General features: G+C 54.6%; 1 protein-coding gene across 2 annotated transcripts in view; it reads right to left on the reverse strand.

The window, feature by feature from the left end:
- Positions 1-22,653, reverse strand: part of SMG6 (SMG6 nonsense mediated mRNA decay factor) — a 108,690-nt gene that overhangs the window by 11,566 nt on the left and 74,471 nt on the right. The window contains exons 14-15 of one of the 2 annotated variants that reach the window (XM_008930438.3): positions 6,389-6,565; positions 3,350-3,496 (exon numbers count right to left, since the gene is read on the reverse strand). In XM_008930438.3, coding sequence (XP_008928686.2) covers positions 3,350-3,496; positions 6,389-6,565 — 324 coding nt within the window. Of the gene's footprint in view, positions 1-3,349; positions 3,500-6,388; positions 6,566-22,653 lie in introns of both variants that reach the window. The other variant, XM_018076774.2, reaches the window with a different exon arrangement.

Here is a 22,653-nt window from a genome sequence, read left to right on the forward strand (position 1 = left end):
GCCGAGGAGAGCGTGAATGGGACACGGCTATATTTAGCCACTTACTCACACTACCGCCACAAAGGAGCGGCTGCATCTTAAGGGGGCAGCCGTTCCGTGGGCTCAGAAGGGACAGGAGAGCGGCTATTTTGGGAAGACATGTCATAATTGGCTGCCCCGGTTAAGCTGCTTCTGTAATGCTGAGCAAAACAATAGCAGCATCCAGAGGAAGAGCCTGTTATGTTTCAGGTGGGATGTTTTCAACCGGTCAGGAAACTCGACCGCTCCCAGAGCACAGCGGCGGCACAAAGGACAGGGGACGCTGAACAGCATGGACCAAGGGCCTGGCCAAGCAGCAGGGGTGGCTGGGAGAGCAGGGCACGACCTGGCGCGGGCTGAGGACAGCCCTGACTGAGAACGCTGCCTGCCCCAGCAGCGTTGCTGCCACCTTCTCTTGTGTACCTGCCTGCTCGGACTCTTCTCCTTCCAGATAACTGGGCAGCACCCAGGAATTTGGCTGGTCTTTCACCTTGTCCCAATGAATCTCTGCTGCTACCAGCTGTCACCAACTCTGTCCCAGTCCAGGCATGTTGTGAGGGCAGAGACAGGCTGGCAGTGGAGCAAGGGAGCAGCAGCCAACCCATCACCCAGGGCCAGGCAGCAAAGGGCTGCCCAGGGACACAAGAGACCTTACCCTGCTCTGGCCTGCCTTTCCCACTCAGAGTAATGGTTTTGCGGACCAAGGTCATGTAGGGGAACAGAGCTGAGCTCTCCTGTTCTCTCTACAGCTGGTGCTGGCCAAGGGTCACCCTGTTTGTCATGTACCCTGCCTGGACCTGTGCTCCCCAGCAGCCTGAGCCACAGTCCTGCACACACCCAGAACGGACAGGGACTAAAGGAGCTCAGTGAAGTCCAAATTCCCCTTGAGGTGTGAATGTGACCCCAGCATGGAGGCTGCAATGAGAAGCCATAGGGCTGTCCTGCAGCAGCAGTGAACCTGGAACAGTGTCAGGTGTGTGATCTCCACCAGCAGCACAGCTGGGCTGCCAGAGGCGGGGAGCAGGGCAAAGGCAGGGACAGTGCAGGAAAACCTGCTGGGGAGAAGGCAGTGACTTTACCCATGAGAAGCACAACTATGCAGGTCCCAGTTGAGACCCTGACACCACGCTACCCTTGGGCACAGAAAGAAACCAGATGGCCAAGAGATGAAAGCTTTGCCCTGCACCCTGGGTCCCTGCACACACCATCACAGATTCTACAGAGGGCAGCCACAGCACTTGGATCTGAGCCCCCACTGCTATGCAGGCACAGTCACACAGCCCTGCGTGGGGAGCTGAGGCTCTCAAGTGTGCTGATACAGGAGCCACATCTGCTGGACTCAGATGTATCTATGCTTGTCCCCAGGATAATGAAAGTGGGACTCGGAGAGCACCTGATGCTCCCTAGGTGGGCAGTGAATGAGAGGCTGTAACAGGGAAGGCAGAAGGTCCTCAAGTCTCATGAAACATAAAATCTCCTGGGAAGAGCAGAAAGGTCAAGGATCACAGGCTAAGAGGGAAAGTGGAGGGGGTGGATGCTGAGCTGGCTCCAACCTGGCCTCTGCTGGCAGCATTTTCCACCCGAGCTCCTCCACTCCTCGAGCTGCGTGGTCAGTACCAGGGCAGGGAGAGGACTGGGGCAAGCACACATGTTCTGCTCTAGGCCATTCCCAGCCAGTTATGGACTGGATGACTTTACTGAAGCCCTAAGGACTTCTCCTCCGCCCCGCGCCGTCAGACTCCAACTGCACCTCAGCTCTCAGCTGTGCAGCCCCTGAAGCTGCCCACACCCTCATTTTGACCTCTCTCTGCCTGCGAGCATTGGCCCCAGCACGGCCAGGGAGGAAGGGAGGAGCACGCCGGGGGGAGAAAGCCCCTGACAACATCAGGCAGCCCCCACTCTCCCCGCAGAATGGGCAGCGGCCATCCCGGGGGGCCCTGCTGCAGCTGCGCTGGTCGCCGGGGCCGGGATCTGCTGCATGCTGCCCTCCCTGAACATGTGCAGTTCCTGTTTGCTGTGTCTGTACAAGGCAGTGGGAAGTGGGGAATTTACTTACACCTCCCGCTTAACAACCCTGGGAGGCTGGAAGGCTTCAGGCCGCTTTAATTTACAGCCCATCTCTCCAATCTCTCACTCGTTCGCTGCTGCTTTCTTCCTCCTTGTATTAACGTGACTCAGGTACCTGCCAACAATAATGGACTCGCTTGCGGGGGCGGGCTCCTCCCTCCCGGCACAACTTCTACCTTCGCCTTGATATGAATTGCTCCAAATTCAAATGAAAAAAAAAAAAAAAGAAAAAAGGCAAAATCTGAAAAGGTTGGGGTGGGTTTGGAAAAGCGAAGCGCAGTGGTTCTGGGCCCGGCGCCAGTAGCCGGAGGGTACACATGTGCAGGCTCTCCCAGTAGGGCCTTCAGCAGCCCTGTTTTACAACCACCTCGGCACACACTGCAGAGTTCACGCATATGGCCAGACAGATGTGTCTGGCTTACGTTCAAGGCTGGAAAATGAAGAATTATGGAAGTGAAGGGCCCTGGGCATTAGAGAGGGCGGAGGTGAGGGGGAGGGGAGCCAGGGAGAATTTTTCCTCTGCTGAGAAATCTTCATCTGGGCTGCGAGGCTGGAGGAAGAGGGGTTGTGAGCAAGGAGGCAGCCAACAGCCATGCATGTGAGATTGCTCTTAAAGCAACAGGGTGCATTGCCAGGGGTCTGCTCCCAGTCCAACCAGTTTACTTCACCAGCTCCCACTGGGAAACATGCTCAGATCAGGCCAGGGCCAGGCCAGGATCACCTGTATCCCTTCTGTTTGTCCCCATAACGATGGCAACGTTCTGGCTGCAGCAGCCGTTCGCAGACTATTTTTCCGCCGCTGGCTCCTGCATGAACTCTGCCGTTCTCGTCCCACCCTCTCCCTGTCTGCCTGTGCCCCGCTACACAGGAAAGCTGATTTCTCACTGAACCGTGGAGCCTCTGCCCTGGGTGGGGGGACAGCTCACTGCCTGGCACACACAGCACTACAGCTCTGCCAGAGCTCCTGGGTGTGTTGACAGCTCTGTAGGGAAGCTATGTCTGCCTTCAAGAGGGTCCCAGGAGTCCCCAGAACATTCACCTCAGGGGTTGAGACAGCAGATCTTACCCAGGGTGGGGACAGCAACCCCGATGGCCCTTCCAGAGGGCCAAAGCTGATCTTGCTGCTGGGTTTCACAGAGACTGCACAGGGCACCTACACTCAGGGAGGTCAAGGTGCTATGGGACATCCCAAGAGGCTGCTGAAGCATGGCAGGATAACAGCTGTGCACCATCAGCACAGCGAGGTGGGATCAGCCCATCATACCTGAATCTTGTCTTGACGGCGCTGCTGCTCAGCAACTTTCCTGGCCAGGGCTTGCTTTTTGGCTCTGAGCTCCTTGATGTCCATCTCTCCTCCACTGCCTTCAGTCTCCGAATCATCTTCAAATGCCTCAATCCTCACATCATCCTCCTTCTTCCAGGAAATGCAGAAAGAGAGCAAAACAGGAGAGAAGTCATTGTAAGGGATGCTGGTGACACGGATCATTCTCGTTTTGCTCTCATTCTTCCAGCAGACAAATCCCTGTCAGGCATGGTCCATCATCCCTTGCTGATGAGTGACTGACTATTTCTAAACATCCAAAAGAAGCCAATTAATAGTAAACATCCAGGAAATGACAAGGTGAGACAGGAGGTAACGGGGCAGGAAAGGCAGCGACTAGGCAGGGCAGGGGCAGCCCGGTTTTAACACTCTGTTCTAAAAATCACACCCTCTTCCTCACCTTGGAAAACTCTTCCCACAGCCTTGGGTGAGTCACTGATGTTTTACAGCCTTCAATGCTGTGAAACCATGGTATTTCCCTGTCTCTCTGCTTTGCCTGGCTGTTTAGATGACACATCCCTTGGAGCAAATGCTGCTCTACGAGGCTGTACGAGGCTGCTCTAACCCTGCTGCCTCATCCCAGGCTGGGAACACAGGGTGGTCATCTTGACAGGAAACTCAAATACATGAACCCAGGAGAGAAAAGAGCCTCTTGCCCTTCTCTGTTTTCATTTCGGTACAAGTCAGAGAGATGACTGCACCCACCACAAAACTTCTATCTGACTTGGAACAGATGTTTCAGAAGGAGACACTGAATCTTGACTTTAAGTTCGATATGAACTCAAGGTTCTCCAACCTCCTGCCCACATAAGCACTTCTAGACCATGTTGCATCTTCTCCCTCTCCTAGAGACCCTTCCCTGGGGTTTTCCACCAGGAGTTCTGCAGGCCTTTCCCAGGACACCTACACTGTCTAAACTGAAGACCCCAGAAAGAGTCACGCTGTTCCCTCTCCAGGTGAAGGACACACTGGCCTTTCCTCATGTACCCAAATCTCTGGGACACAGGAAGGTGGGAGGTGGTGGCCAGTGTCTAACTGGGGATCAGTCACAACCAAGTTCGGCTGCAGCTTTGTTGCTCTCCCCAGTGACTTCAGGTCTGAAGGGGAGCCCACAAGTCCCTGTTCCTCAACACATGTCCCACACGTGCTGCCCAGGAGCCCAACTCTGCCACTCCTGCTGACAACCACCCCTCGCCCAGGCCCCCTTGCTGCCCGCTGCAGTGACCACAGTCCTTCCCAAGCCCTGCCACTGCCCATCTCCTCTTCCCTGCACAAAATCCAAGGGTTGTGATGGGGCTGGGAAGAGTTCCCAAGTAGCACCTGGGCAGAAAGACCTGCTCTGAGTCCTGAGAGGGCTGCAGGGAGGGGACAGACCCTGCACAGAGGGATGAGCATGGCTACACTCCTTGCCCTGTGCAGGCTGCCATGACATGTGGCAGCAGGAGGGACCCATGGTCTTAATTTAGAACAACCCCAGCACTGCACAGTTGCACACTCAATCATTTTACCAGGACTGCACACCCGCCTGGCCACAGAACCACCTACTCTTCTCTCCCTGTGACTTTTTAGGCATGGGAAGGAGGAAGACGGAGCCCTCAGGCTCACTTCCCTCTGCTGGGACAGCCTGGACGACAGGGGATGGGGGGATGCTGCCAGAGGGAGAGCGTCGGGGAAGGGCCTCGGGGAAAAGTGTCTGCCAGATCTGCTGCGGTGGGTCGGGACCCGCTTGCCCAGTGTGGTGGTGGTCACGCTGGAGAGCTGGAAGCTCCCTTGAGATCAGAGCCAAAGGAGGAAGCTCCAGGGTTGCACAATGAGCTCAGGAAGAGGTTCCCACAGCTGAGAAGAGTCTGTGGGGACAGGGCAGGAGTGAGCTACCCTCATGCTGTGCTTGTTCACAGCAGGAATTGGAGGGACTGACCCGAGAACAGGACCATCCCTGTCATGACACTGGGTAGAACCTGAAGATCCTCCCATATCCCATAAGTCAGCTTGAAAACCTCCAGCACCTTCTCCAGAAGAGAACAAAGGTCCAGGTCTCTCACCTTTACAGAGACATCTCTTGCTGTCTGGGGATTTGCTCTGACCCTCAGTGCAAAAACAAATCACCTAAAATCTGCCCCTGCTCAGTTGGAGCTGGATGCTGGGACAAAGAGGGTGCTGAGCACAATCTTGCTCTGGGCTCCTCCAGCTGTCAGCTCCCTGGGGCACACAGAGCCATGGGACACAGACAAGGTACTGTCCCCATAGGGGGTGATACCCCTCTGGTTCTGAGTGCCTGGCCTCGGCACAGGGAGGGGAGCCAGAGGGAGCCTGGGCAGTGTGGGCCACCCAGCTTCCCGTTCCCAATGCCTCTGCCTCTCTCTCCTGTTTCCCTGGCCTTTTCAACTGCAAGATTAAACAGAAGAAAAGAGTCAACCTGCAGAGCGGCTGGCAGGGCCCTTAAACACACACACGGAGCCTGGAGTGAAGCAAGGCCTACAGGAACAAGCAAGGGCAGAAAAACAAGAGCTGAATTCCTTAATCACATCAGGATGTGAGAGGCAGGGGAGGGACGGGGCGCCAATGTCAGCTCTTCCTGTACGTGTGCTGGAGGCTGGAGCTCAGGCCTCCGCTGCAACGAGCTCCACGGCTATAAACTTGATCCTGAAGCTGAACCCTGACACCCCCTCGCCCACCTCCTCTCCCGGGGCCTCGGTGCTGCACGTTATTAAAGCTCCCCCCCGCTCTGGGTATGAAAAAGCAGCATCTGGAACTCATAGCAGAGTGCTAGATAGAGGCAGGCGGGCTGGACTGGCAGGAAAGGGCACGAGTGAAGCACACTCGGGAGACAAGGGCTGTGCACCATTTGCCCCCCCGCCTCCCCCCATAAAATGCACACACAGCTACGCCAGCTATAAATAGCGGGAGCTGCAGGGCAGGCACAGGCTGGGCCCCACAGGGGTGATTCTTCCTTCACCGAGGCGCGCTCTTCCCGCACGGTACCTGATCTTCCAGTTGTTTTCCCTCTTGGCTTCCCATTTCCTTTCCCATGGCGTCTGGGACGGGTGCCACTGACACATATTTTCCACCCTTGAATGCCAGCAAAGGCTCTTCTTGTCCACAAAGGGCTTCCAGGAAATACTTCAGAACTGTGACCCTCTTGCAGTCGGCTGCAATAACCTACGGGGTGAGGACGAGGGGGTTGGGGAGAGGGAAAGGAAAACAAAGTCAGTGCAAAGGGGAGTGGATGAGTAACGACCAGGGGGAAATGTTCAGGGATAGAAAGCCCAGTGGGATGGAGGCAGCACCGCAGGGATGTGCGGGGTGCCCCTCTTCTAAACAGGGATGGAAGGGGTTTGCTTTGCCTTGCAGTCCCCAGGGAAAGGGAGGCAGGCAAAGTGAGGACACCCAGCACCAGTCCGTATTCTGTCCTGCCTCCTCTGTGCACCCCAGGGCTGCAGGACTGCCAGGGGACAGCCAGTCCCCTGTTCAGCTCCAAATGGGGAAAGAACTGCTGAACCATGAGAGATCAATGATGTGGCTGGTCCCTACTTTTCGTTTTGGCTCCATCGCCAGATTCCCCCCCAAAAGCTGGGGAGGGATGCAGGTGTGAGAACGGGTGGGTGAGGGCATTTAAGAAAAGCTTCTTGCCTCCAGCCCGACCCCATCCCATGGGCCCATCTCACAGACCCACTGGGGAGCCCCGTCAGGGAGGCTGGGACGGATCTGGCCAGAAGGAAACTCAATAGCTTGGGTAATTATCCAATTTATGAGGCTCTCAAATGGAGTTTCCAGAGCATGGGAGCCCGGTGCCTCCACGGCCCCATCCCGCGCGGCACAGCCTCTGCCGGCACCTCCGTCAGGGCTGGCCTCGGCTCAGCCTTTGTCCCCTTGCAGCAGGGCTCTGCACCTGCACAGCTCTCCCCTGGTGCTTCCTGCTGACCGGTGTCACCCCCAGGAGCTGCAGATTTATAGGGAGAAAGTCAGAAAACAGGACTAAAAGTGCTACACGCTACAGACACGAAGTCCACATTGACACCCAAGCTTCTCCTGCCCCGCACAAACCACCCTGGTGTTGCTCTGCTCGTACAGAGCCTCACAGACCCCTGTCCCAAAAGGGTCCCTGCAGGCTCCCACGACCGGGATTCTGAAGCTGGAGAGAGGGTCAGACCCCATACAGGTGACTCAACCAGGTGCCTCACACTCAGGGACACACACGGTACGATGCCAATGCCACACACCCCGGTGTCACCGCCACCCACCGGCTTCTCACCATTTGCGTGCCTGAGGGCTGTCCACGTGAGCAAGGGCTGCAGCCGCATTCAGCCCGCCACACCAAGCTGCTGTGAGAGGAAACTTCTGCTCTTCCACAGAGCTGCCAGTTTCCTCTCTGCGGGCTAATTTTAACCACCGTGTCGCTGTAGTGCGTGTCAAAAACCTGACCCTCCTCTGACCTCCAACCTCCCACCCCAGCTACTGCCAGAGCAAAGCACCCCCGTGGGCCTGCAGCTGGGGTTGCCTCCATTTGATCCCCCCTGGGATTCCGTGTCCCCCCTGTACCTAGACAGACAGGCAGAGGGGGAAGAGAATCCCCTTCCTCTCTGTGGAGGCAGTTGCTGCTGCAGAAAGGTAGTATGAGCAGGCTGATCACAAGTGTTAATATTTAGGGGAGCAAAGGACCCATAATCATTGATTCTGCTCCTAAAAAATGTGTCCTGTGGGACCAAGGTTAGCAAGAACAAAGTGACACAGGCCCAGCAGCCCCAGAAGCAGTTTGGGCTGCTGGGGACCATCTGTCCCAGGGCAGCTCTTTGCTGCTTGTGACATCCAGCCAGGAGCAACCCCTGCAAGTGTCACCACAGGAACATTCCCATCCTCCTGGCTCTCCTTCAGGAATGATTGTGTGCAGAGGAAAGTCAGAAGGAAAGAGAACAAGAGCAAAATGGGAATGCTTGTCATGGGAAACAACATGAGAGCTCTGGGCTGCAGCAGCCCCAAGGGAAGTGGTGGAAACCTCACCACCAGTTTCACCCTCAGTCGACGGGCTAATGCCATGGAGACCCAGCCTGACTCACATGGGGTGACTTCAGCCCAGGGATTTTCCAATCTGGGTACCTGCAGTTCCCTTGTGCCCAGGCTGCTGGGTGAGCAGAGTGCCCAGCACCAGCAGCCACATGCTGTGGGGTGCCAGGATGTGGCCAACAGCAGCAGCACTGGGGAAAGGGATGCAGGAACTGCCTGTCTAGGTGCGTAAGAGATAGGCGCCCTATTCTGCCACCTTTCCTGAGGGATTTCTCAGGACACCTTTAGAAATAAAAGCCATTGCATCCAGTGTAGGACCCATGAGGTTTTCAGGAGGGGCTGGGTGCTGACACAGCTGCAGTGCAGCCATCACTGCACAGCAAAGGCTTAAATCTGAGCCTCCTGGATTGGGAATGACCAGGCATAGTGCAGAAGAGCTCCCTTCACCCATGGTTGGGGGCTTGGGACAAGGGCAGGTGGGATCACTCCTTCCTCCCCCGAAGAAGAAACCAGTAGGAAACACCAGATTTCCTGCCAAGCCAGCACAGCACATGCTTAAATCTAGCTCATCTGCTGGGGAGAACAGAGCCCAAATGAAGGCCCATGACATAATGCCACAGCAACTCGTCTCATGAACACATTTTTCCAGCCCACATGAATGAAAAACAGGGAAGGAGCAAATGCTCTGCACATCCCTGTCACGTGCAGCCCAGCTCGAGGAGCAGCCCGGGGCTGTCGGCAGCCAGGCTGGCCCCTCGATGGGGTAGCCCAGCCTAGGCAGTGCTGGGAAAGAAGTGACCTGTGACTGGCACCCAGGTCTCTCTCGAACGGCAGAGCAGGACCTTGCGTGTTGCAGAGCAACCCACTTTTGTCAGAAACTTCCTGTTTCGGAGTGGAAACCCGAGTGCCCGTGGCAGCTCCGGGATAACTGGGGCAGTGGGGATGGCTGTGAAGGTGCTCTCCAGCTCACTTGGAGATTCCAGTGGAGCACGGTAAGGACACCAGGAGCTGTGCCCACCCTTCCCGAAGGAATGGGAGTACAAAATGACACGGTGTCAGTGCATTTGGTGATGTGGCAGCAGACACCCCGGCCCCAGCGGGGAATACAGCCCTTCCCCCTCCGACCGTGCAGTGCGACAGCAGGAACCGAAAGCCTGGCTTCAAGTCATTGCTGGGTATGAAAATAGGCCTGACACGCACACAGCCGCTCTCAAAGGAAAACCGAAACCGAGAATTGCTGAAGTGGTCTGGTGCCCCCGTCCGTGACCCGGGCTCAGTTCCCCAGAGGCATCGCAGAGCCCTTCGCCACCGCGGTGCCTCTCGGGGACACGTGGCTGGGACCAGGCGTGGGACCGAGGTGGCTTCGGCTGCAGCAGCCCCGATTGCCAGCCTGATCTCATCAGGGCTGGAGGGGAGAGGTTTCCAATCTCCTTCTCCATCAGACAGGGGGCTCACCACCAGCTCCAGCACCAGCCACCCACTGGGGGCTGGCGGCTGCTCGGCCACACTGACGAGGCTCATTAGCCAACTGCTAATTCATGGGTCACATATTAACATACTGATCATTGAGTAAGACACAGCAGGACACACATTAACACACACTAACTGCCTGTAGAGACCCACTGGGCTGCACATTAACTGTACCAGCTGCTGGGTCTTCAAAGCCACTCTGCAGTGCCAGTGTCACCTCCTGCCAGCAGTGAGTGGCGTTCCCCAGTCTAATGAGGGATCCCCAGATCTAATGAAGCTGATCCCCTCTATGGTCTTGGCTATTTCCCTCTGCAGATAAAACAGGCAGAAGGGAAAAGCTTCCCTCAGTGCTGTGGAAGGCAGAGAACTCCTGCACCTGGCCCGAAGGAGATGCAGCCCCGACATCACCACGTGTCCTCCAGGAGATTTAGGGGGAGGGAAGGGCCTCGCTCGGAGAGCTGTGAGCGCTGTGCCCGAGGGGACACCTGCACCTGGTGCTGGCAGGGTGACACCACCAGAAACCAGCCACGGTCTCGCTTTGGGTCAGAGACGTGCCTGGAGCCGGGGGGGCAGCGGCTGTGCCCCCGCCCCGGCCCCGCTGCTCCACACACGGCTCTCCCGCAGCTCAGCAAATCGCTGTCACACCCTCCGCCGCCTTCAATCAACTTTTACAACTTGTTAATTTTACGCAGCGTCCTAAAGAGCAAATAACTGGAAGGCAGGAATGCAGACTCCTTCAGCTAGTCCAAAGAGCCTGAGGCAGCCAAGCCAGCTGGCCAGGGGAGCCCTGCTCAGCCGCAGGGACCTGCCACATCCCGGGGGGAACTTGGTCTGGAGGGGGCTGCCCCACTCCCACGGCAGCCTCTGGCAACGCCACGCTGCTGCCAGCGGGTGTGTGGAGGACCCTGGCAGCTTCTCCCTGAACAAAACCTTAGACTCCTCAAGGAAACAGGAGGCAGCGGCTTCGGAGAGGGGATTGCTTGGAGGACAGGCAGCCATTGCCGGCTCTGCATTCCTATGTGCGAGGGGGAGACACCAGTACATCCTGACAGCTGGATTCAAAAGGGGAAAAGGACATGAGAAGTTTGAGTCATAGTGTGGAGAGATCCCATCCCAGATTCAGAGATGGGAACGGGATAGGACCGGGACTCAGAGCCAAGCTCCAGCACGATCCAGCGTGGGGATAACACTGTTTTTGCCACATCAGTTTAAATATGGCTTAGCTGAAGTAGTTGAATGATGCTGAAACTAAGTGAGCCCCAAACAATCTAAACCACGCAGCGACTACATGGCCCAGCTGAAACATTTGCACTGACCCTGCTAAAACATCCAGGCAAGGCAGGCCATGGCTCAAAGCCTCCCTGTGCCCTGTGCTGCCTCCTCCCATCCCTGGGGATCCAGCTTGGAGGAGGAGCACAGAGGAAAGAGCCTGGTTTGGTCTCATCCCTTCTGGGTTTTCATCTCGCAGGCTCGCACAGAAGCTGGGCTGGGTTTAACCCTGGACTCATCACAGCCCAACTTCTCTGGGCTCGTTCTCCAGCCAGGGTGTGACCTGAGGATCTCCTTGCTCTGCCCAGCCCCAAATACAGATTGAAGGGGTTTGGCCATCTGGGTAGGGAGGACAGAGGCTGGGCAGCAGCGCTCACAGCTGGATGCAACCCTGGTTTCGACAGCTGAGAGCTGCCTGCAGCCACAGGTCTCTCAGAGAAACTTCTAATTTTGACTAATCCCACAACCAGGTTCGGTGGATGCGGCTCCCACATGGCTGCAACTCTGTGTGTGACCCGAGAGAGCAACTGTGGCTGCAACAGGGCCCAAATCAAGGCACCACTGGCTCCAATGGATCTCGCTGCTGCCCTGGCTTTGCAGGACCTTGTGCTGGCATGGGCAGTGCCTGGCACCAAACAGAGAGCACAGCTGGGGAAAGGATCCACCACATCCATGCCTGAAGCTCCATCACAGCAGAGATGAGCATGAGAAAACACCCAGGGAAGACAGATAAGCCCAGAAGAATCACTCCAATTGCTCTTCCCCATGGCCTCTGCTGGAAGACCACTCTCCCTGCTTTGCAGGGGCTCCCCAAAGAGAAGGTGTGGCCATATCTTACCCAAAACCTCTCTCCCAGCATTCTGAGCCTCGCAGAGGCACAGCTCCAGCCTCTGCACTGGGGCAACATGGTCTCAGACGAGTCATCGGAGCAGATGTGCTTTTTGGCCTGGCAAACCCTCTGTCTTTCCAACCTTGGCCACATAGCTCAGCCACAACTGGCCTTTAAGGCTGGAAAGCAGCATGGAAAGGGAGAGAACTACCCACCATAATCGAGGTTTGCCAGGATAAGACCAGCCTTGTTTATCCAGTGCAGAGATGTAGAGAAGACACACGGGTGATATAAAGGTGTCAGTTCTCGTTCCCTGACTGGCACCCAGTGGCTGTGGAGCAGGAATACAGACCAAATGTTTACTCATTTAGGTCAGAAGACACTTGAAACTTTGTATGGAAACCCTACACTGTCACAGGTCCCAGCCTATGTCCCTGAAACCCTTTGTGCTGTGGCACAGCCTGGCACTGTCCAAGAGAAATCTCACAGTTGCTCTCAAGTCTTCCCTTCCTTGGTGATGGCTCATCATGGGGTTGAGGAAAGCTGTTTTTCCACCACAAAATACATCTGAAGATGTAGCAGGAACCTTTCATGACTTTTGTGGAAGAGTGTTGTGTGAAGAAGGGGCTAAAAAAATCACAGCTTTGAAAGAGGCTGTGAAAGAGGCAGATGACTCCCAGACAAACAGTGAATCACACACAGGGACTCCCTCCTCTCTCCCATCCCAGCTACCAGCACATCCCTAATCTTCTTAGGGGAAACAAAGAGAAAAAAATCAAGCCACAGAGTAAAGCCAAGACAAGTCCAGAGGAGCCCGCTCTGCTCCTCCCTTGCAGATCCTACTGGAATCCTAACCTGGGAAGACAAATCCTCAAAATCCTGCCCCAAGCCCGTGGTCCCAGGCTGGGGAAGGAGGAAGGCAAGATCTGTATCCTCAGCAAAGCCAACATGGCACCACTGACAGCTTTCGCAGGGCATGGGCTGTTCTCCCCGCTGCAGGAGTCTCCAGGCTTTTCCTTTTCAGGGACTGGGGGAATTTATTTCCTCTGCCATTTCGGAGGATGCCTGCCTTGCCAGAGATTGTTTTGCAGAGTTCAGACAGATAAGAAAGTGGTTAGCAGGCTCTTCGGTGGAGGAAGGGAGGATTGCTTAGTAAGGGAAAGGGGACTGCTCTGCTCTCAGCAACCACACGCTGCCCTTCCTCTGAGGCCACCACTCTGGGGGATGCTGGTGCTGGGGACAGGGACAGGCCATCCCAACACCTCTTCACCCCCGGGTGTTTTTCAGGTACATCTGCTCGTGGGGCCACACTGGTGACCAGAGATGCTGTTCCTGTGCCAGGACTGGGATCTGTGTCTTGTGGAATTCGGGAAATGCGGCTGATGAATGTTCAATCCGACATCTCCGTGCGCTCTTGCAACAGCGAGAGCCCTTTCTGCAGGGTACATGGAAAAAAGAAGGGCAGGAGCCAAGTCCAGGCTGCTCAAGCTTGTGGGGACAGTGCTGTGGTTATCTCACACTCTCCCCATTCCAGAATGTGCCTCCCAGAATGACTGGCAGCAGGAGGGACCTGGTGTCTCTGTGGGGCTCACAGGGAGGAAGTCTGAAGATGCACAATTCCTGCTAAAAATGTCCATCTCCAGCACACCAGCAGTGCTCTGTGGAGGTTCAGCTCAGCTCCTCCAGACCCTACACCCACCCTGCAGTGTAGAGCCCTCACCGACAGCTCTCACTGACAGCACAAGTTCTTTCCCAAGGACTTCCCCATGGAGACAACTAGAAACTGCCTCGTGATTTGACCCACAGAGTAACTTGGTGATTCCTGTCCCACAGGACCAGCCACCAGTGTCTGGGGTAGCAGAGTGCTAAGACGTTGGGGGCTGGAAGGAAAAGTGTGACAACACAGGAATGGGGGAGCAGGATGAGAATCTACAATAAAAAAAAGAGCAAAAAAAGGTTCAAACCAGAGCTCACCCTGACAGCCTCCACCTGCCCTGCCCACAACACCCACCTCTCACCCTTCCAGTGTCACCTCTGCTTCAGGCAGAGAGGAAACCACAGTGAGAGCCTGTAACACCCATAGCATGGTGGAATTCCACCCTTGGAGGTGTTAACAGGCTGCCCATCCCTCACAAACCTGACTCCTGACCTCAGCAGCGTGAGGGAGGAGAGGTAAGAGCTGGAATATTCTGCCTGGTGCTGGCAGAGCCTTTTGGGAAGCCATTTCTGTGAGTTTACACAGCTTATACGTTCTCCATGCAGTTCCTGGCCGCCTTCCACTGCAGATGAGAGTTTTATGTCGAATTTTAAGTTTGACCACAAATATTTAAACTTCCTTGGACCACAAATGCTGTATCTTCTTTGTGGTTTAGTTGGCACCAAATGAGTATTTACAGATCCCTATATGTCTGTCTGTCATTTAAATATCTCTCGGAGGTGCCAAAGGCTTCAGAAGTGGGGGGGCTCCTCTGGCAGACCCCTGATTCCCCCTCTCTGCCCTTCATTACTAGGCAGAGGCAAGGGAGACGTGCAGGCACTGGCCAAGCCCTTGCAGAGGGCACAGCTGCTCTGGGTTGAGCGTTTCATACTTGCACTCTATTAAGTTTGCTTTCCAGAGAATGTCATCTGAGATCCCACTGTAACTTCCACAGCTCTTTGCCCTGGTGGATACTTGAACTGGGATGAAAGTCTTTGGAATTTTCTCCTCTTCTTTTAGGAAACCAAGTCTACAGGAGATTGTTTTAATGAGAACCGCTAAAACCTCCTAAAGCAGCACAGCTCCCACCTGGCCACTGCTTGTAGCCTCCCCACAGGGATTTTCACTTCCTCAAACACCAGCAATTCTCAGTGGGTGACAATCCTGACCTGCTGAACTGGGATCCTGCTCTAGGGAAACTGGCTGGAGTGGTCAGTGGCAGTGGCAGAACGTACTGAATTGAGGGAGGGCTGTTCGGCCAGGGAAACACAAAATAAACACTGTAAAAAATCCCTCCTAAGCACCCCATGCCAAGAGAATTTGGTGTTGCTGTTACACGGAGCTGGATGAGAAGCGAAGAGCTGAGAGTCCCTGAGCTGACACCCAGCTGGGTGGGTGAGTTACGGGAAGCAGCAGCAGCCCAAAATCTGAGTTAACGTGCACACACCGGCTTGAATCAAGTTGTGTGTGTTTCATTTCCTTCAGACTTTTTACTCTAGGACACAAACTGGATGCTTGTTCCACCAATTTTAGGGGAACTTTAGAACATGGAGTGGTGTGGTAGATGCTGCTCCTGCAACACTGTTTTTACCACCCCAGGGACCCACTCCACTGGCCGGTCATGGCAGCACTCGGGGAGCTCTCCCTAAAGTCCCACCATCCCTTGGGAGACACAAAGCAACTGTGTGCCCAGGGCAAAAGCTCCAGCAACGGCTGCCCACATCAGAGGAAACAGATACCTGAGTCAGAGCCATGCGATGAGAAACCTCCACTCCACAAACCAGAAGCCAGACTGAGCAACGTCAGCGCCAAGCTGCCCCACTGCTGCTTGCATGCCTCTGGGAAGCTCAGGGCACTCCAGCTCTCCTCAGCTTTGGAAGTAGAAAGAGAAGCAGCTTTGCTTTGAACTAACAAGCAGGCAAAGCCCTCGTGAAGGGGCAGCTCGCGGGGCTGGGGCTGCCGTGTGCAGGGAGGAGCTCCTCCGACCGTTGGCTGCTCTGTTGGGGCCAGTGCTAAATTCCCTTGAAAACAGAGGGTGGGGATACAGCAGGCAATGTAATAACACCAGAAAAATGCCACCACAGCTCTGTCGGCTGCGACACCACAGCCCTAGAGATATTAGCAATACTGGCATTTCCCCCTGCCGCAAGAACCACACTGGCAGTGCGCTCCCGTCGGCTCGGGGCAGGGCGGGAAGCAGCTCACAACAGTTCCAGCAGCCACTTCAGGGAGGGACAAACACTGTATTTTGCTTTACAGTGAAATGCTGCCACTTAGGGGACTCCCGATGACGTTCTTGTGCCTGAGAGCCCATGTCCTCTTCCAGGAGGGGCTGCTCCGAGCAGGAGACACTCTGTTAGCCTACCAGAGAGGTAACTTTCTGCACTGGATGAGAGCTCCGGCCCACGCGGATCCTGCTCTGCTCAAAGGAAGCAGCGAGCACAGCTCTGCTACTTATACCCAATACTCAGCTCTTTTGGCAAATGATTAATGGCCCGAGTCTTGCAGTTGCTCGCTTCCAGCCGGGCCAAGAGCTGCAAACACACCTAGGGAAGGCAAGGGAAGGAGGAATTGGAACAGCGGTTTGTCAGGGAAAGGAAAATTATTCCCTGCGTCTTTGTTTTCGGGAGAGCTCCTCCTCCCGGGAGCGGGATGCTGAGCACAGAGCAGGGCCCCTGCCCTGAAACGGAGGAGCTGAACCAGAACAATAGGGTGGGGACTCTGGATGGGCCCCGACAAGTGGGGTGGGCTGGAGCAGGGGCACCGATCCATCCTTTTGACTTCATTCACACTTACAGCTGCATTAGAGACATTTCCTGAAAGCACAGTAGGAAGAGAGGGGTATTCGCTCACTCCACCCTCCATCTAACACCGTCCTCGCGATCCAGCCGTGCACCGAGAGCCAATTCTGGCCTCTGGCAGAGCTGCAAGCCAGACATTACAAGCGCTGGTGTGAGCAGCACAGGTCCCCACCCGATGAGCAGCACACAGACTTGGAGCACAGAGGAGGGGTGCAGCAGCCAGCAAAAAAAAAAAAAAAAAAAAAATCAATGTAGGGAAGGAAATGCAGAGCATTGAGTATGTCCAAGGTGGACAAGGAAGTGTCAAGAGTGGGATCTGAGTGTTTGGCTTCAGGACAAGGCAAGGTGCAGCCACCAGCTGATATCGCATGAAACAAGGCAGAGCTTCTCTCGCAAAGGAGAGGGGAGTAACAGCCATGCTGCTCGGGGGCTTTGAGGCAGGATTTGTGCCACAGTGCTCCCACCCCGGGGCGACTGTATCGCCCTGTCTAGAGCACGTCACCTCCCGAGGATGCCACGACCTGCGACGCGGAGCAGAGGATTGAAAACAGCGCAGCAATCCCCGCGCCTGACTCACCGCGGCCTGGGAGCCTGCGCGGCCCCGGCGCATCGTGATCCTGCATGTGGAGCCTGAAAAACAACTTTTTTCCCTTTTCTAAAAAACAAAAAAAACCAGACGCCCTCTTCCAAATCTGGAGTTACTCAGCCTGACTCACACCAAGGCTCTCCTGGCTCTGCCGGCAGCGCCTGCACGTACCTGGAGTGGGCTGTGCAGGCTGTGCTGGTGATACCCACGGTGCTGCACACCTGGAGACACAGCACTTCCCTGAGTGCTGCAACACCAGCTTGCTGCAGCCAACCCAATTATTTTCAGCTTCAAACTTCAACCATTTTTGGTGAATCCCCGAATGAAAAAAAAAAAAAAAGAAGCCAAACAAATAAATGAAGACTATAATTTTTTTTTTTTTTTAAATGGGAAAAGTATTTCTTTCATTCTCCCATAATACGAATCCAGCAAACATGAAAAACATGAACCCAAACCAAAGCTCAGACATCACATCTGGGGAGAGACCAAGCATGGAAAATTTTAATCCAAAGGTTAATGTTTGGGAAGCTCCGAGTGTGTGAAATGAGGGGTTAGATGGGTGCTGCTCCACGGTTTGAACAGTTGTTGCCGCCAAGTGGCGGCTTTCAAACAGTGCCTGCCTGCCCCAGCCCAGGCACTCGGGGTCAGGAGCTAAAATAGAAAACAACTGAAATCACTGGAAGCAAACAAACACTCAGATCAGATGCTGGAAAAGCCAAACGAGGAAGGAGCCAGCAGCACGAAACACAACTCGAGCCCTGTGACTGGAAACGGACTCCTGACTCGCCCTGGGTGAACTGCACCAAACCACATGGTGGTGGTGGCCCTCACCACCCTCTCCTGGCTCCTCCGAGCTCTCCTGTGCCGCCTCCGCAGCTCCAAGATCACTTGACAGCCCTGTGACCCTCCTGTTCCAACTGTCACCTCCATGTCCTTTGCTCACTGCTCTGCAGGGTCACACCCCAGTGGTTATCACACCTTGGGGCTTTCTCCACCCCACACCTTTCTCACCAGAACCACCATTTCCTGCCCAAAGACAGAGCACCCAACTCTTACCCTTCCCCCCAGCCCTTCCTCTTCTCCCCAGCCCATCTCCTTCCTCCCAGCCCCAGTCAATGCCTCTCCCTGCACCCACCCAGAGCAGCATCTTTGTTGCTCCCCTGCTCGCTCCAACCTTGCACCCCAAGCTGCTGGGCTCCTGCACCCCCACTCCTGCTGCAGATCTGCCCTCTGAGCATCTCATACCCCCGTTTCCACCACATCCTGCCTCCAAAATGCCTTTGTCTTCACCTTCTGCATTAGATTATGCCCTTTCCAGACTGCTCCTTCCAGGCACTAGAAATCTCTCATCCCCAAAGCTCCAACAGAATAGCATCCTAATTGCCTTTGTTAGGGATGGGGCCATGCCTGTAAAATTGCCACGGCTGCTGCGGGGCCGTGTCGGCACTAACAATAGCTTAAAAGCTCCAGGAGTTCAGCGTGGAGTCCTCCCACACTAAACTAAACACAAAGAGAAGGGACCATATGTCTGCAAAGGCGGCCGTGTCAGGTGGGTCGGAGCCTGGCTCCCCAGGCTCCCCGGGGGTGGGAAGGGAAGGCACGGCCCCGGCAGGCGTGAGAGCATCCGGCAGAGCCACGCTGCATCCAGAGGGATGCCGGACGGGATGCTTCCTGGGATCAGCCAGGGCAGAGTTGCTCCCTGAGGCAGCGCACATGGGCTTCAAGGAGCTGGAGCATCCCTGCCCGTGGGCACTTGCCAAGCTGCTTCTCTCCAGAGTGCCAAGCCAAAAAGCTCCTTCCCATGTTTCCTGGAGCCACGGGAAGGTTTGATTTTCATCACTTCACTGAGAGATGCAACAGAAAACAACTGTGACCTGCTGCAAAGGGAGGAGGAGGGTGACATCTCCCAAAGAGTTTGGATGTTGTACATTGCTCCCCTCAGAATGGTGGTGCTGACCGAGAAGTGTAAAGAGGAGAGTCTGGATGGATGATGGGGTTCAGCTCCAAAGATGCTAATTTTGACTGGGCACAGGCTGCTCAAGGTGTCAGACACAACCAGGCTGCTGGGGGCACACAGACACTGGCCAGAGAAGGGGAGAGGGGCAACTGTCATCTGTAAGCAGAGAATTTCTGCAAAAAGATGGGAAAAACATAAAATAGTGCACAAAAATGCAAATGGTCCTTTAACAAACCATTGGCTAAGCCAGCTCCAGATCATTTTGGGTGTATGGTGCCTTGCTTGGCTGAGCACGAAATCCAGGCACCTTTTGCTTCCTGACCACGTTCCTCTCTCTGCAGGTAAAAACCTAAATTTGCTGACAACTAACTGCAGAAGTGTGGGGGTAAAAATGAAAAGCAGAAACCAGAAGTGATGTTGAGGGAAACACCAGGAATCTCTGCAGACACCGAATGTTTCTCTAAGCTTAGCCCAGAAAAGGGGCTCTGAAAGCACATGCAAAGCACCTCTGTCTGGGCAGGGGAAGGGCCGACGGGAAGGGCGATGGAGGAGCTGGAGGGAAATCGTGGCAGGGCTCACCTGCAAAGGCAGGGGAAGTGTGTGATGAGAAACACGAGCAGAACAGGCTGGCAGAGACATGGCTGAGGACTGGGCTCCCTCAGGGTTTGTGCTCATGGAAGCGTGTGCTAGCACGCTCCGAGGAGTCCCAACAAAGGACAGGCAGGCGTGCTCCAGCTGCCCATGGACCATCGCTCCCGCTCTGCAGCCCTCCAGCCAAGGGGGAAAATGTAATCAGAGCAATTTCTATTAGCAAGAATATAAAGACTTGGAAGCTCTGGGCTGTCTCTTGACAACTAATTAATTACCAGGTAGCATCCCCTTGAAGCTGCCAACACAGCACACACAAGTTCCAGCACGATTTAGGGAGAGAGATGAACTTTACAATAAACTCTAGAATTTTACTTCATCTCCCGCCACCATCTGAGATCCTGGGGGAACAGGAAGGGGTGGCAAGAGGCAACTCTGAAGCCATCTGGGATCATCATTAACTCGTTCACTCATGGCCTCTGAAACAAAAATGCCGACTGTACTGTGAACAGCAGCTTCCAGCCAGATGAGCTCCTTGGATTCTCCATTTCTCAAATGCTCTTCTGCCAGTTTCTGCCATAGGTGCCCATTCCTGGAGCCCCCTCACCTGTCCCCCAAGGCTTTGGCCCTCAGGGCAGCCAGGCTTTGAAACGACGAAGAGCAGGAACTGTGTTTCAAATAGCTTTAGGTGAAATGTTCTTCACTAACAGAAATAAAAAAGAGTAAGTGAAAAAGTATGTCAAGAAAGTAGGAAAAAGATAAGAGGAGATGGAGTGACTGCTACTGACAGCTTTTATAGGAAAACACAGAATCACACCACTGTGGCAGAAGGGACCAGGAGGCCTTGGTTTGAGCTCATGGACCAGGCTGGTGTGGCCGTGCAGTGCCGTGCCCGGCTGGTCCCTCACCTCCGACCACATCCCACTCCTTGCAGTCCTCAACAGAGCGTCTCTTTCCAGCTGATTAGTTGCTAACTGTGATGGAACTGGTTTATCAGGACAGTCACAGAGCTACACAGAGTGTCCCCACACAACAACTACACCGTGCTGGAGGAAAGGAGACTCCCAGGATCGTTGCCATTCCACAAAGGGACAAAGGCTATCTGGGCTGCAGAGGTCACTGGGAACAGCAGCGGATGCTGCTAACCACTGCAATGTGCCAAGCTTTGTCAGGACATCTCACACAAAAAAGAGAAAGATAACAACAAGCTACAGTTGAAGATCAGGATGTGTGACCTGGGCTTGGGCAGCCAGGCCTGAGAGTCACAGACTGGTCTGGATTAGGAACCTTAAAGATCATCTAGTTCTAAACCCCCTGCAGTCGAACACTTCCATGATTCAGTGTAAGCCCTGAGGCAGCACTGTGAGGTCTAAACTAGGAGATAATACATGAAATACAAGGATATTTAAAGCTGGTCATCCCAACATAACATTTCTTAGGCTCTAGAGACACAGGGACATGGGAGATGCTGTTCAGCGTGGCACATGTGGACTGAACTACACAGTACACCAGGCAGCACCTCAGGGGGATGGTTTTGCCTGCACCCAGGGTAGTATCAGATCAACCAGCGGCACCTTGATCAGCATGTGGGGACAGGGCTACATTTGAGGACTGCCTTGAGGTGACATTTTACACGTGACAACCCTCCCACCTCACCACTTGAGACAACCCTGGCAGGCAGCTTATCTGGGTTGACAGCTTTTGAGACCAGAAGCCTCCATCTACCTGCTCCAGGCCACAGCTTTACTGGTGGCCATGGATTTCTTCCTTAGACACCAGGACAGCCACAGGTCATCTTGCTCAGGTGCAAATGTTCTGGGCTAAGCCAAAACATTTCTTTTCTTTTTTAAATTTACTTGATGTAAGTCCAAAAACTGAGATGACATCAAAGAGCCCATTGAGTAGATCCCCTCCAGAAACGCAGGGGGACTTTACCTCGTTAGTACAAACACGGCTCCCCTCCAGACTTCCTGGGAACAGCTGAAGCAGCATCGCACTTCAAAAACCAGCCTGCACATCACAGGGCTGGGGAGGAGCTCAGTTCTGGCTCAGGATTGTTGACAACCATTTCAAAGCCCATGCAGGATCACACGCAATAATTGTCACAGCCCTAGGGGGAACAACTTTCTCTTTGTCCCCAGGATATGGGCTGTAAAGGCAATGGCAGGGCAGGAGCTGTCACATGAAGCAGTTGGGGAGGGGATGAAGTCTGATGTGAAGGAGAGAAAGAGAAGAAGACTTAGACGGTGGAGCAATTTATCCCTCCTGGAACTGGTCAGTGATTGTTTCCCACAAGCTACCAGGAGGGATGGATGTCCCTTCAGATTCCAACCCGTGCCAAGAGAGTACATCTTCTCCTGAGGGATGGTAACTGCCAGCAGTTCTGTCCCTGCTGCAGTCCCCAGCTCGGATCTGCTGCTGGTTGGGGTCTGAGGTCACCTCCAGAGGGACAGAGGAGACCTGCAGGAGTCCAGGCTCAGCCATGGCAAGGAGTGACAATCAGCAGATATGCTGCTTCCTGGAAGAACTGGAACTGATGTGCAAATAATGACAGAAAAAATGTGGGGCAAGGGAGGGTTAGAGAGAGATTAGTCTGGGGCACACTCTGGGAGATACACAATGTTAAGTATGAGGGCAAAGGAAATGAAAACTGGAAACTCAAACATAGTCAAGAATCCAATCCCAGCCTGGGCAGGAAGTTTACACTCTGCTTCTAAATATACATGTTTTTAAATCAACAAGCTTTCTTGTTCCTCAGCTCTACTGTACAACCACACGGGAGAACTAACCGGATAGAGGCACTGCCAAGCTCTCCTGGCAAGGCGTGCTGTCCACGAGGGACAAGGGATGGGCTTCCCTGATCCTGAAGATGCTCTGGCAGAGCAGAATTCCCAGCTCCAAGCACGCTGCTCAGCACGTAGCACCCCGTCCCTTGCAGGCAGATCCTCCTGTGCTCTCCAAGTGCCATGCCCATCGACATGAGAAGAGGGAATGATGCCCTGGGAGCAGGGCTCAGCTGTGGTGCCTCTTTCCTCCCTGCTCTCTGGCCA

Source organism: Manacus vitellinus, unplaced genomic scaffold, assembly GCF_001715985.3.
Source record: "Manacus vitellinus isolate BGI_N305 unplaced genomic scaffold, ASM171598v3 scaffold_32_pilon, whole genome shotgun sequence".
Lineage (NCBI taxonomy): Eukaryota > Metazoa > Chordata > Aves > Passeriformes > Pipridae > Manacus > Manacus vitellinus.